Raw genomic sequence first — 15,777 nt, 5'->3', positions numbered from 1 at the left:
CTTTACACCTATTTCAGACGCCTTTATAAAGATACTTAAGAATTTAGATTTTAACTCGGCGATAAAAGCAGGGCTCGAATATGGGTCACACCTTTGATTCTAAATATGCTTCAATGCTTCACCATATATATATATATATATATATATATATATATATATATATATATATATATATATATATATATAATACACATATCGTTCTTATTCAGCAAAGTTGAAAGAAATAAAAACATACAAATTGTAGGGTAGCGATGACTTTATCCAGGCCCACTTATAAACAGCATTTAAACATAAATTACTTTCCACCAAATGATATTTGATCATCATGACAAGTCAAAAATAGTGTATTTATATTGCATTAGATAACCCCAATGTTAATTTGAAACATGTGATGAACCTTGCAATGTCAACTAACAGCGCTAATAGAATATGAAGCAAAACGGAGCTTACGCGTATGACATATACATTGGATCACGTGACAATACTTAATCTGTAACGTGCAGCAATAGTGGGGAAGGATTTATTGTTTGCAATGTAGCAATTCTACACGTTTTCTGCTCAAAATTGCTAAGACTTAAGAGAGTTCTTTGCGTAAGTTACTCTTTCATTTCTGGACTATTATTCGATAAATCTGGAAAGAAATTCAAGGGAGACACAAAACGTTTAAGCGATCGATTATGTTAAATGAAGCAATATCTGAGGCCATTAAATGGAGTGAAAACATTGGATGAACAAAATAGTGGGGGTGGGTGGTAAAAGTAATGCTGAACATTTCCTCCATCTACTAGCATAAACACTTCCATGTCAAACAACCGTACTTACCATCACCTAATCTAATTAGTAAAGTTATTAGCAGGGATTCAAACTGTCGCCTGACGTCAGTGATTGCATAGTATTACACACTACTAGCAAGATTAAAGAGCCATTTACTAAAAAATTCCCACCTCCGAAAAAAAAATGAATCACTCAATTATGGATAATACAGGATAAATTTGAGTTTTAATGCATTAAAGAGGGTGCGTTGATTTCTGTACTTGTTTGGAATTTGCTCCCAGCTCGAGTATGTAATTGTTTTCCTTTCTATTTGTGTAATTTTTATTTACGCAAATTGACGGGTGGGACTTTGCGAAAACTGTAGAACAATCAAAGCATACTACATCTGTAAATTGTCTGCACTGGGACATGACACAGACGTCGATTTCTGAAGAGAGCGTAATATAAACTATTTGCAGATCATGCCAATCAAAGAAAAAATTGTCCCGCACTTCCGTTTGCATTTACGCTGTTTGTCTGGGCCAAAATTAAATCCAGTCATGCATGAGAATTTTGTCGACATCCCCTCGAACCTTTGATTAGGTTCATCATTTCTGAAGATGGCATATTGTTACAATTGGCTGTATTATTCAACATTTTGGCTTGATTAAAAATGAAATACATAATTAAACACAATTTACAGTCACAATAAACAAAATGACGCAATTACTCGCTAAAAGAACATACTGACCATCCCAAACAAAGTGTAGGGAGGGTCATACTTAAGCACGAAGTTTAAATGATCTAGGTTGGTTTTTTTTTTTCATTCGAGAAACCTCAAAAGTCTTTGCATAGTCCTAGGACTATTTATTGCCTTCCTCGTGATTCGGTCAAGCATTTTCTAATTTTATTACATCTTAAACTTCGGGGACACGAACCGATAGTTAAGTTCAATACAATGTCGCAGAATATCCGCTCAAAATACCACGATATGGTTAGCATATTATTTTCTTCATACGCAAATATATATAATTGTACTAAATCCGTACACCAAACAGACAGGAACGTGCTTGACAATCATTATTTTTGAAGTATTTCGCGCGAGCTTAAATTCGCAAAGCGACTGGTGTTGGCTTGACACCTATAATTAAGTTGAATTTTCTTGATGAACATAGATTACCTCCTAAAAGCTCTGCACGAAGAGCGCAAGAAAGATCACCGCAAAAATAAGTAAGCTTACGGTATTGAAAGTTATGTCACAATCATTGCTAGGATAGGTACAATGATGCAAAGGCCAATCAGGTTTTACTATACAATGGATATTAAAGTGAGGTCTCCAACGAAAGCACTCGTCCATCAATTTACACATTGCAGGGAAACCAGCTAATCGTCTTGGCTTAAACTTATTCCGGGACAGTTTTTTTCATTATCTTTGTAATAAATACCCTAAAGTGTAAGTGCACGTTGATTGATTATGCAGCCATGGAAAGGAATGATAACAGAAACATAAATATTACACCAATATGTTCTTAGTTCAATGAAATATGTGAACTATAGCAATCCTCTAAAAGAAATCGAAAAGTGTATATTACTTGGCCTTCAAAAATCTCTATTACTTGACCTTCAAAAGAATCTCTATTGCATGACCTTCACATTGTATCTTTTACGTTCGAGATTTGCAGATAAGGACCAATGTATCATCAACACAGTCGGGAACACAATTCCTCAATATCAGTCTTGAATCCGAAGAACCGGTACATACTTCATTATACTCCTGGTAGAAAATATCCATTCTGAAACACTTCTCAGCAACGCTGTCATCTTTCAAACGAACATGGACTTGCATACTCATGGTTTTGCTGCATGGCTGAACTTGAGCCTTCTCGACTAAAAGTTACAAATCGAACGTTCCTTTTCATAAAAATATGTGATTTAAAAAACAAGTTTTGCTTTTATGGAAACGAAATTGTCTGCAATATCGTATTCATGATTCAAATGGCATTTTCTTTCTATCCATGTAGTTAAGGAAGCTTCAAGCAACAATCAACATACAAATCATTCGATTCGCTGCCTCACTTTTCCAGCTGAGATAGAGCGCGAGACAAATTGAGCATACTAGATGCGTATACATTCATGCAAGTTGCGAATTTCAAAGTATCTCACCTGTCGGTCTAACTCTCAGAATTCATGCAGCTTTGTATATCCATGTAAAAGAATAGTGATACATCCGCCAGGCAGCATCAACATGTATTAGGAAAAACTGGTTAAGATTTACAATAGGTACGCAAATCCTATATCAGCAGAGAACTTAAGCTGCTTTTAGAACATTTCATGTACATGGAGATACTTATATATGTACTACATAACTGAACAGCACTTCTTTTGCTTTTTCTTATCTTTATTTGTATCATCTGAAATCACATTGCCATCAATATGATCTCTTGTGATGTCCAATTTTACGTTTTCTGGTGATGCTGATTCATCCAGTTTGCCATTTTCTTTGGGCTTTTTAGTTTCTTGCGAAGAAACTTCTACCTTACTTGCAACCTCTGGGGAAATGTTTTCTTCAGTTTCTTCCCTACTCTTGTTTTCTTGGGCGGGACTACTTTTGGGTGACAGTTGTGATTTCACATTATCAGCATAACTGTCTTTTAAATAAAACTTGTCACGAACAACCTTGGCACGCTTCAAAATATCGTCTGCTTCCCTCTGCAGCTCCCCTCCTGGTAGAAATGGGTTGTCTCGACTTCCGACACTGAAATTATAGAAAAAGACTTGAACAATATTTATTTATGTCACCCATAATATAAAAAAGATGAAAAGTTGACAATACGAAGCAGAATGGCATTTTCAAATGTGTACATTGTATGATCCAATTATGCCTTTAATATCCATATGGTGCCTGGCTTTCCAACCATGTTTCAAATATACTTATCTTTCTTGAGCAGGGAACTCCTTTAAGAGTCAAACTTGTTCCATCTCACTGGCATCTGGTGCACAAAAGCTGTACTCGAATTGCCAGGTACAGTGCATGTATGCACACATAGGCCGTACATAACAAACAATCAGATGAAGCTCGTCAACATCAAAGGTATGCCAATCATACATACGAAGAAAAAGTAGTATGCTTATTTGGGATTTTGTTTATTATACTAGTTCACATATTTTGGCACTTGATATTCAGTTTCAAAAGGTTTGTCTCTAACGGGGTATCTAAACCCGCCTAAAACAGGGCAGAATCCAAAATTACCAGTCTCCACCCATATCCAAACCCCGGACTTGTTTCAATGGATAGACTTTACTGAATTTTGCTAAAGATGATGGATACAATGACCTATAACCGAACAATCCTAACTTTATTAGCCTCATACTTTAAATCCAAAAGAAAGCGAAAAATAAAACGTTTGGTGAAGGTATGGTTTAAGTCAAGTAACCAAGGAAAATCCGATCTGACCCTGGACTCCCATACGATCTGGTTATCTATAGATCCTTTTCCGGTGATTTCAAACACAAAGTTTAGCTTACTGAGTGTAAATGACATTACTGTGATCAACAGATAAAGCACAAACTTTTTGTGTCAGTGGATATATTAGTAACGCATTTGCTAGTTTTTTGTCTCAGTCTAACTTGTTGAACTTGGCTGATTTTAGCCTACTTAAATAAGATCCAACGGAGGGCTTCCCGTCTTGTTGGTACATTGCTAACAACTGATGCCTACAATCACCTGCTCGATTCAGGAAAACAAATTATTGGTGATATTAGACAATGTGAAGAGATCGCTGATCACGTTTTTAAACATACCGACATACAGTAAGTCAGGCATGGAGAATGACATAGGTTAAGTTATCAATACAGGTATACATAATGGTGTATCACCACCTACTTACCTATCTACATACATTATTAACGGAACGGTACTTTTTTATACATACATTACCTATCCTTTATCATGTTATGTCGTGCAAGTTACTGATAAACTAGAACTGCTGCCGCACGTAGGCAGATCGCCTAGGAATTAGATTGATTTGAAGGAATGTTTGGCTACAGAAGTGAACAGCAGGGAGCTTCCGTAGTTATTAAGATCATTACAGAACTAGCCACAAATTGGCGGTAACCTTTAATAACACATTTTACCATATGTAATTATTCCTAAATTGTTCGATTCATGTCTTTACAGCAAAGTCCCAAATTACGGCTGTCGGTTTATTTTCGATTTGTTTAAAAAAAAGTCCACTGAAGAATATAGAGCCACACTATCTGCTCCTTATTATGCCTGTACACATTAAATGTAGTCAGCGGTAGGCATGTACAATATGACCGTCGATTTCCTCGTGTTAAAAAAGCCGGATGACATTTTCAAAATGTTCCTGAATGTTATCTTTCACTCATTCGACCATAAGTTTTCATATGCAGAAAACTTTCTCGTACAATGTTTAGTTATGTAATAGATCATTTATATGATTGGTGTTTTTCAAACTGACTAATGCAAGTCAGCGAAACGAACTTTGAGGCACGCTAGGGTCTGTTTTTCGGAGGTAAAAATCATACAGGAGTCTGCGTTACATAAACGATACGTTTCAAGCTAAGTGATGGCTTCATGATCCAGAATGGAGCTGAGCTTCATTTGGAGGAACAGTCAACAACCATTATACTTTTCCAGCTTTTAAGTGGTCGATTTAGTATCAAACGCCAAATACACTGACAACGCAAATTAATTTTAATCATGCATACTACTATTATCTAGAGGCTAAGTAACATTGCAATTAAAAGCCTATAGGATAGCCCAAACAGCGTTTGCACCTAGAACCAACCTTTCCAAAACCAGAGTAAGATAAAGAAGACATATTCTTGGCAATTCTGCAATTAAAAGATGTTCCCCTAGAGCACTCCCTATATAGATGTTTCACAAAGACTCACACGTAGCGTATCCTAAATACCAACAAATAGCTTTCAAAAATTTAGATCAACGACATCTTTTGTCATGGAAAACATCTTAGTATTTGTCGTTGTTTTTTCACTGTCATCGCTCTTTGATTATTCTGTTAAATAGCTAACTTGTTTGTTTTATTTTCAATGCCAGTTTCCGATTGTTCTATTGATAATTTCAACATACGCGCTACAACAGCTTTGAGACCCGGTTCCAGTAAGGGAAAAACACGTGGATTACTCAGGTCTTATTCTTCATCCTACCCAGAGGCTGCGTTGGGAGTACGCGGGGCCTAGGGCCAACCATGACCGCGCGGGGCCAGAGTATCGGTATCTCGATTGGTATGCTACTAGAAACACTGATTATGTCTAGACTAGATCAACTTTAGCGATTTGGCGCACGAATTTAGTTTCCAATTTACCGGAGAATGAGCTTGACAAACTCATAAGGACGACCTTAGGCCTGAAGCGCGGGGTCCCCTCAAGAGCGGGGCCTGGGGCGGTCGCCCCACTTGCCACCCCCAAACGCCGTTCATGATCCTACCTTACAACTGTCTAATTTCGTCATCATATAATTTCTCAAAATTAATATTGGAAAATCTTGGGAATACATTTCAACATGTTATTGTTATATGTAGTTTTAAAACAAAAATAGCAAGCTAGATGGATTGTCTTTGCTATCAAAGACAAAGGTCGAAACGGATAAAACTGTCAATCAATTATACGAATGAGTCAGATAGCAGTGTTTGATTGGTTGAAGACCATGGATGATGTCATGTCGAAATTATCAATTCATTGACTTTCCCACTTCTCTGTAACCTGATATGCTTAATGTCTGTTTAATCAGCGTATACAACAAATTCATTTATTAAAGTTTAAATTCGTTTGTCTACCTTTTTATCGAACTGACTCAATTTCTCCTTTAAGGCACGTGGTGTGAGGCAACAATGACATTTCATTACAACCGCTTTTGTTCTCGGAAGCCGCAAAGATACAGAGCGTGGAATACTGCGTATGAATAATATACATGACCCACCGTATCTTTCATCTCCTCCCTCAGTCCGCGTCCATTTATCGTAAGATAAGGCCTTATAATGTGGCAAGGACCTTAACAACAGATTTCTTTTCTTTACGTTGAACATTTGTTCGCATTTTTGCATTATCTCCTCGTAAAACTATAACATATGTACTATTGGAGATGATATGTCAACTATTCTGAAGATAAAGTGTAATCCGAACAATTATTATCACTATACCATATAGCAAATGGTAGTAAAACAATTATTTCGCTGGCAGCTTCGTTGGTTTTTTGTGTGCGTGGATAAAGGCGAAGGAATTGTAGCACTTCTCGATTGTATCCTGTCAAATAGGTAGCACTTAGTGAATATCTTGCAACTCAGACCTATTTTGGAAGCTAAAACAGATGAATAATTTCCTACGTAATACTGGTAAAAAATTTCAGTCAAATAGGACCAAGGTAATAACCGGACGACAATTATATTTTCCTGGGTGGGGGGGATTTCAAGCCATTCTGGGACCAAACATGTTTTAAAATACAAAATCCAATGCCCAGACACTCCCCAAAAATTGAATGGTTGGTCTGAGAGTACATTATATTGTTAGTAAAATCTATTATACAATCATTACTACTGGGTGGGTTTTCTTTGGCAATTAGGTAACAATGTTAATCTTCAATAGAAAACAGAACTAAGAGAGAGGTGTTTGGAGCCCGGAGTCATGGACCAATACCATACATTTCGTCTCCCAGTCAGAAATCATGTTTGTAATTTAAGAAAACATACAGCTTATAGGTTCTTTCGTATTATATATTTTCAACAACAAAAAAACCAACAAATGTCAGGTTAATCCTAGGAAACAACATTCGTGTAATGAGGTAAAGAAATCTCTTGAAGATAACACACACACACACACACACACACACACAGAGACTGAAGGGGGGATCAAAATATTTTGTATATGTAGCTTCGATTTGTAGGTGGAGTGGCCCGTTTTTCTTACTGTGCCTAAAAATTATTTGTTTTCACTGTAAAATGTACTAATTTAAGTGGAAACGTGATTTCGTCTAAAACCCTCGATGCCCCTTGATCCGTTACTGACCAGTGTGACCACCGTTGCCAGGTGTTCTTGGTTTTCTCTCAGCCGTTCAAGTACAAACACGCGGTTTTAACAGCAATACAAATAAAATGTTTATAATGAAGTTGATTTACTACAAATATGTCATAGTGTGTGTGTGTGTGTGTGTGTGTGTGTGTGTGATAATATAGTTAATCTCATCTTAAGCAGCCAGCTCTGGTATGTGAAAAAAGCAATCTCCTATTGGTCGTTGCAAACAGAGGTGTGTTGCTGGCATAAATTCTCTTTAACTGAGGTTTGTTGGCGGGATAAGGGATCTTTAACTGAGGTTTATTGTTGGTATGAGGGATCTTTAACCGAGGTTTGTTGTTTGTATGAGGGATCTTTAAGAGAGGTTTGTTGTTGGTATGAGGGTTCTTTAACTGAGGTTTGTTGTCGGTATGAGGGATCTTTAACGGAGGTGTTTTTGTCGGTATAAGGGATCTTTACGAGAGGTTTGTTGCTGGTATGAGGGATCTTTAAGAGAGGTTTGTTGTTGGTATGAGGGATCTTTAACTGAGGTCTGTTGTTGGTGCGAGGGATCTTTAACTGAGGTTTGTTGTCGGTATAAGGGATCTTTGAGGTTTCTTGTTGGTATGTGGTAGCTTTAACAGAGGTGTCTTGTTGGTATGAGGGATCTTTAACAGAAGTGCATGTTTAAAAAATTTGATTGTTAAAATAAACATTAAATTTATGAGAGGTAAACATGACATTTAAAAGAAATATGTGCATAAATAATTTAAGAATTTTAAACTTACCATTGTGGTGTCATAAAAACGGAACATATCGTAAATTAAGGAATTTAAATGACTAAACGGGCGAACAACTCGTTCAATGCCAAAGATGTATTGATTCCTTGATGAATCTGGCAAAAGAGCCAACTAAATTACACGCATGCAGATTTCCTTGAAATGTATACTTTACCCTTTCGTAAAGGCCCATGCTTTAATTATCAGCAACCTGACAAATAATTCCGTCTTAATTCCTACAGTTACTCAATCAAAAACAACTTACAAAAGTCAGTATCTGTATTTCAGACATTGTAATTTTGCCAAGCTTATTGGCCGTGGGTTCCAATAACATAGTGTACGGATATAAATCAGATGACGACACAATAACGTATCATGTGGTGTGTCCCTATTATTCAGAACAAAGAAATAAATTTAACTTTCTTTATCTCGACTCAGCTCTGTTTATTTCCAGTTTTTATCAAACTTGCACCATTATACTAGTTTATGGCGGAAGTAGTTGCTACTTTTTCTAGAATATATATATATATAAAATCAGAGATTTGTAAGAGTTTGTCTGTACAAATATTCTTATAATGAATAATTCATTCTTTCCCGAGCACGATAACTCATTCTGCAGGTAGCTAAGTACGGAAGTTAATATTCTTCAAAATATTCCTAAACATATCTCAGACAATCGAATCAAATCCGGATATCATTTGATTATCACAATGGTAATTTGAGATGGTTGAGAAATTTCGCGAAAGGGATTTCATCTGATTTATTACGGCATAATTATCTGACAAATTTAACAGTGAATCCAAAATCACCGATATCTGCCTACTAAGTGGTCAAACTGGGATGAAGTTCTCATAGTAAACATTTATTTTGAAGTGTACATATTGGTCAACCTTGGAACGAATGGTTGTATTTATTAGTTAAAGTTCGTTATTTTTCATGGCCTTTGAACTTGAACCTGATACCATGAATACAAAAATCACTGCAATTATTTCTGATACTGTCAATGATAAATTTTTATCAAATCCATAATTTATATTTATAAACAAACAAAAGATATTAAACATGCATCATTCAATGTATTTGATGAAATCCGTACATATCTGTTCGCGTATTCGTGCTCACAAGTCATTATAAAAATCCATGTCATGACCTTTATTATTTGAAATTGTGTGGAATAAACTTATTTTTTTAAAAACAGCGAAATACAGGATCTGTTCAAAGTTCAATTGTAACTGTGCAAGTGATTGTGTTCATAAACTAAATGAAGTACAAAAAGGCAACCAGAAACCATTAACTTGACTCCAAGATAAACTAGTTTGGTTTTAAAACAAGTGAACTCCATGTAAATGACTCTCTACTAGCAAAAAAGAATTTCCAGTAATCGACAACATCAGTTTTCTTCTGTTATGTTATTATTCTTTATTGCTACTAATGAATCCATGTCATATATTTCAGAAAGACCATTTATCAGTCATAAGTATTTTAGTGAAAACCCCATGACTATATGACCATAGGTTATGGAGAAGAAGCGACAAGAAGAGTTCTAGAAGGTCGTCATGGCGGCCATATCGGACGTTCCAAGAGCATCCTTGTCATTCCTGACCAACTGAATCTCAGGATGAAATTGTATGCCAAGTTTCATGATTTTCCTCCATGCAGTCTAGGGGAAGAAGTGATAGCAAATGCTAACGGACGATGGAAGGATGCCAAACTACGAAACAAGACCCATCTAAATACTTCGACCGGTGGAGCTAAAAAGAAAATTGACAGCATTTGTATCTACTGACACTGCCAGAAAGTATGCATTGATAAATATTTGTGGCGTACCAGTGCATTTTCTCGTGAGTGAAATTTAGACAGCCAAAACATATCTATATCTAACATCGTGTTTCTCTTCGACTAATTGTTCTCAGACATTGTGCGCCTGGTGTATCATAAGTTCAAATGACAGTACACTGCAATTTTAACTGACCTGGAATAAATTCTTTCCATGTCAAACTTGGTACCGAAATAAATACTGTGCATTTCTGTACGGTAGCAATGACTTCTTGCAATGAGTATTTCAAATATGACATCAAGCATTACATAATTCTTCGTCACACCATCTATATGTAGAGCAAATGAGAAATACACGGCTTGCATTATTATTATAGGAATAGTGCTTAGCGTCCTGCATTCAACAGGTGACTGTGCTGATAAAACCATCATATCGGAGATTGAAAGTTTCCGCCAGCTTCATTCGCCTTACCCAGAGAAATTATATTTACTGACAATTATTATTGACCTATTGAAACTAAAATAATTCCTGTCTGATGTGACTCATACTCCGATCGACTCCACGTCAATCTATTGCATTACATTCTTTTTACAAATTTTAATAATATCCCTGAATCTTTCAGACATTTGCATTTCGTGTCGTCTGCTGAATTCGCAAGAATCAATCATTTCCATGCAACAATTTACAACATTATGTCATTAGTCTTAGCTTTCTACGATTTTGATTGCTGCTGTGTGTTACTTAACAACCTATGGATTTTTCTTCATCCGACTAAGAGAAAACCCCTAACACCTAACCAAAAAATACAGAACAGACAATGGCCAAATCAATGACTAAGTCTCTATTCTTGAATTTGAAAGACACACAATATTATCGAATCATCACGTACGATGGTGAATTAAAACGATCACATGATCGAACAACTGTAACTTAATAGTGCAAGCACGTTGAACATTTGCCTCGCAAAAAATAACTAACAAAAAAAAGAGAACTTGTCAAAGCTCTCACGTAGATACAGATACTTTTGCTAGGGACGAATAATAAACCAAAACTGGTCAATGAACTTTACAAGTCTTGAAAAAAATGAACTTTATTGATTCGAAGTAAAAAATAGTTCGAAGTCAAAGAAAGTAAATGGTTCCCAATTTGATGATTAATATGTGTGTGGGGGTGGAGGAGGTTGATATATGGTAGGTTCAATTGTAAAAGCCATTACAAGCTTCGAATGCCGAGCCTGTGGTACTTGATTATGCGACCTGTTGACCCCTCAGATCCTGGCATTGCAATGACTGAGGTCAGCTATCGAAATTCTTAGGAGTGTGTGATGGCATGGATATATAACATATGGTCCGTTTTGCACCAATAAATCAATATGCATTTTCAACATTCTTTACAACAACCCACAGCCGTTATCAACAATGTAACATATGACGTCTGAACCCGTCTTTCCCATGCGCAAAATCACTGAGAAAATGGATTTACTGCCGCAGAGTCTCTATATCGCGTCATTCAACAATTGTGCATGGTGGTGACTATGTAATTTTCTTTTAAATGAATTTAAAATAATAAGAACTGGCATTCGCTCGAGGCATTTGGCATATATTTTATCAGATATTGATCTTTGGAGATCATAGGAGCAGTATAATATTTAAGGAATGCTTTTCCCACTATAAGTTAGTCAACTCATTGTTAGATTCTAGAAATCATAAAATAACATAAAAGAAGTATCTAACCAATATATTTGAGAAAGTGCTAATTTACAGCGTGATACAATATATGCTAATTTACAGCGTGATACAATATACAGGCATGAGCAACTTCCCCCAAACGGATAGGTAATTTTAAAGCCACACCATATTATGTAAATTAATGGCTATAATCAGGTCACTGGCCGGATCCAACCCGCGCACCTTGTTTTGCACATCTCTGACCTAACGTATAACCAAAATAAAATGTGATGCTTAATACATCGCCTAGTGCACTGTGGCATATGACATTTCGTACCAAACCATGTTTTCCGAAAAGCATTGACAATCAGACTCTAACGACAACGTTTCTTCAAGCTGAATTAAAATCTTCTTATCCAAAAATATATAAAAAATTAAGAAAGCCATAGAGTTTTTCAATTAGTAGCATAATGTCTTCATGTAATGTGCACAACAATTTTGGACAATCTCCGAGTAAATATTTCCCACATTAATGCCAGCTATTGCGTAAACTCGCCACACAGAACAAAAATATACCAAAGAATTACATGTGTTCTATTAGATTGCTTATGGTAATTCCATCTCCACAATGAGAGTCCTGGTCAAGAAACTGTTTTCTTTTCCTTCACCAAATACAGTAATTAAAATAAACTCATTATCGCGCATTTGCATTTGATTTGGTAGTTCTTTGTAAGCTATTTTCACTGATCATGCTACATGCTGAAATCCGCAAGGAACTATGAAAACAACGTTAAAAGATAAAACATGGACTTTATACACTAACGTTCGCACATATTTGTACTTGAGAACGGTGCGTAATGTGAATTAACAACCAACAACATTTGTAAGGAACTATACTGGAGAACGGAGCATAATATGATTTAATGACGAAAAAAATTCGTAAAGAACTGTACTTGGGAACGGTGCATAATATGATTTAAAGACGAACAACATTCGTAAAGAACTGTACTTGGGAACGGTGCATGTGATGATTTAAATATTCTGCAAGTATCAATCGCTAAGGGGCACTTAACTAGACAAGAGGCTCCAGTCGGCCTAAAACATACGGGCAACTGGCATATGTCTCAATGCTGGTGTCACTTATCATCGGCTTTATATATATATATATATATATATATATATATATATATATATATATATATATATATATATATATATATATATATATATATCGCACTGTGTCGATGTTAAAGCGGCTGCGATAAGATGGGAGGGGGTTTATATACGGTTCGAAACTGTTCCGCACAAAGCGAATTGACGAAAAAAAAAATGGTTACTGTCACGTCAGAAAGAAATATATACTGGATTCAATCAGACATCCGTCGTGCATCTCATTGGGACATGATTATAGGTTATTGCATTTGTATTCGAAAATATGAACGAGTTTTTTTCGGATATATATACTGCACGACCTTGGGAGTGCAGTATGTCCATCTCTCCATCTGACAAAACGAGTTAACATTTTCCCATATCAATGCAGTAAACTTTTTATTATATGTTCATTTTCTTATTCTAGGAAAGGCTTAATTATATAAACAAAAATACACAACTAGAAGCAATGTAACTGAATTTATTCTGTATTCCAAACCAAATACACAAGCACAGATTCATCTGTACACAACAACAGTATCAATACGCACATAACTCCGTCCAGCTAAATTTGAACCTAGTCGCGCGGTCGACATCACCTTCGAAAGAAATTTTCGTTTTGGTCTACTGAAATTTGTAGTCATAGTGTGAATGAATGTGCACTGTAACAACTTTTCCATTTTGTCTGGAATGAATAGTTTTGGCATCTTTGTCGATTCTACTAAATTTTGTGATTATGGACTGGATTTACCTGTGTAAATTCTACATGAAGTAACATCTGGTGTGTGCAGCGAGCGAACATCATCTTGACTCATCTGCACGTGTTTCTGCTCTGTCATTGAATGTTTAGAATCATAACGTGGGAAAAATATGAGCTCTTTCAAGTGTAATTATAAAAAAGACCCAATGGAATATAATATTCATTTCATTTTTTAGTTTAGTAAGGAGGATTTTATTGCACTTGGAATGTAGTCGAAATCACAGTACTCTTTCAAAATCTATAATCAAGCTTAAGAACCCATGACATTGCTCATATAACTCAAATTTGCAGAACTAAGAACGTACAGTTTGAGGAAATTCTGGATGTAAAACTATGTATTGCCATTTTTATTACCAGCTAAAAAGACACGATTATGTCTTGTCACTTGCATGCTATGTTATGACCAGTCTGGCGTTTATCGCTAGCCTAAATCCGAAACATTGTATCAAAAAAAAACGTTAACGCAGAATATTGTAAAGCAGCTGGTATGTGGCAGTCTACGAAACAACTGCTTTAGTTCATTCAGAAACAAATTTCATAAACCAAAATGTAAAGCGCCTACTACATGAGTGTACATGATTTGTTTACAAAGTAGCTCCTAATACACTATACTACTATTCGGCACACGTGTCGTACACGTGCGTTCAATATGAAGGTGTTCAATATCGTAAAATATTGCACGATTCTGACAATGTAAAGTTAACGGAGACAAAATGAACATATAATAACATACGTTTATGCGACAAGTGACAACATCATATATGTCATATTGCATAGGCAAGAAGGTACAACTGATGTTTGAAAGATTTAATATTTAAAGTACATAGTTTTTATTTAAGAATTAACTGGTGCAATATTTTAGATGCAGTGATTGTTACAGTGACAAGTTGCAATGACAATATTAGGACTTATTTCTTGGAATAGCTGAATAAGTACAAATTTTAAAGACGAGACAAATGTTGTATAGAAAGAAAACTATTCAAACTGGAGAACTTGTAGATATGAAAATTCGTTTACTTTCACATCTCAGAGCTATTTTACAGTGTGCATACCTGTGTACAAGTGAGGCAGACGATTGTGTTGACGTGAGATAACATTTCTGTAGACCGCATAAATTGCATACTTAAAACACTACTGTAACGATATTTGTCAAAATATATAGATTTCGGTTCATAAAATATAGCGCGAAGGAAAGTACCAATAAACACGTATCATGGTCATTTGCGTACTCAAAAGATTACTATTCTTGGTCTGCTGTCTTTTTCAATAAGAAGTTATGCCAACGAAACTGATAATTTAAATAATTATTTCACGCGTGTCGTTTGGCTTTTAATCAACTTGTTTAAACCGAATTGATTTATACCCATCAGCTGCCATAATTAACTGCTTGAACATCTCGGTATCCCAAGTCCTTGATTTTAGCATAAAAGAACCTAACACTGGCAAATTTGACGGCATAACGAGATTTCGAGGGGGATAATTATTTTGAGTTTCCTATAATCGAAAATCTGAGAAAACATTTGAGCACTATGAACATGGCGTAACGACTGAAAAGCTAGGAAACATCGGAGTACTATGAACATGGCGTAACGACTGAAATGGTTTGGAAAACATCGGAGTATTGTGAACATGGCATAACCAATGAAAAGCAAAGAAAATATTGGAGTACTATGAACTTGGGGTAACCACTTAAATGACTAGGAAAACATTTCAGTACTATGAACATGACGTAACCACTGAAAAGTTGGAAATCATTTGAGCACAATGAACAGGGTGTGACCACGGAAACGTTGGAAATCGTTTGAGCACTACGAACAGGGTGTAACCACTGAAAAGCTAGAAAGCGTTTGAGCACTATGAACA

General features: G+C 35.8%; 1 protein-coding gene across 3 annotated transcripts in view; it reads right to left on the bottom strand.

The window, feature by feature from the left end:
• Nucleotides 1-238: 238 nt before the first annotated feature.
• Nucleotides 239-15,777, bottom strand: part of LOC149807166 (uncharacterized) — a 268,034-nt gene continuing 252,495 nt past the window's right edge. For all 3 annotated transcript variants that reach the window (XM_089962987.1, XM_089962973.1, XM_089962983.1), the window contains one exon: nucleotides 239-3,508. In XM_089962987.1, the coding sequence (XP_089819113.1) occupies nucleotides 3,112-3,508 (397 nt within the window). In that variant the 3' untranslated portion in view covers nucleotides 239-3,111. The remainder of the gene's footprint in view (nucleotides 3,509-15,777) is intronic.

The sequence above is a fragment of the Sinohyriopsis cumingii genome, chromosome 1 (assembly GCF_028554795.1).
Source record: "Sinohyriopsis cumingii isolate HCF-2022 chromosome 1, ASM2855479v2, whole genome shotgun sequence".
Taxonomy (NCBI): Eukaryota; Metazoa; Mollusca; class Bivalvia; order Unionida; family Unionidae; genus Sinohyriopsis; species Sinohyriopsis cumingii.
This window is presented reverse-complemented; position numbering and strand designations above follow the sequence as displayed.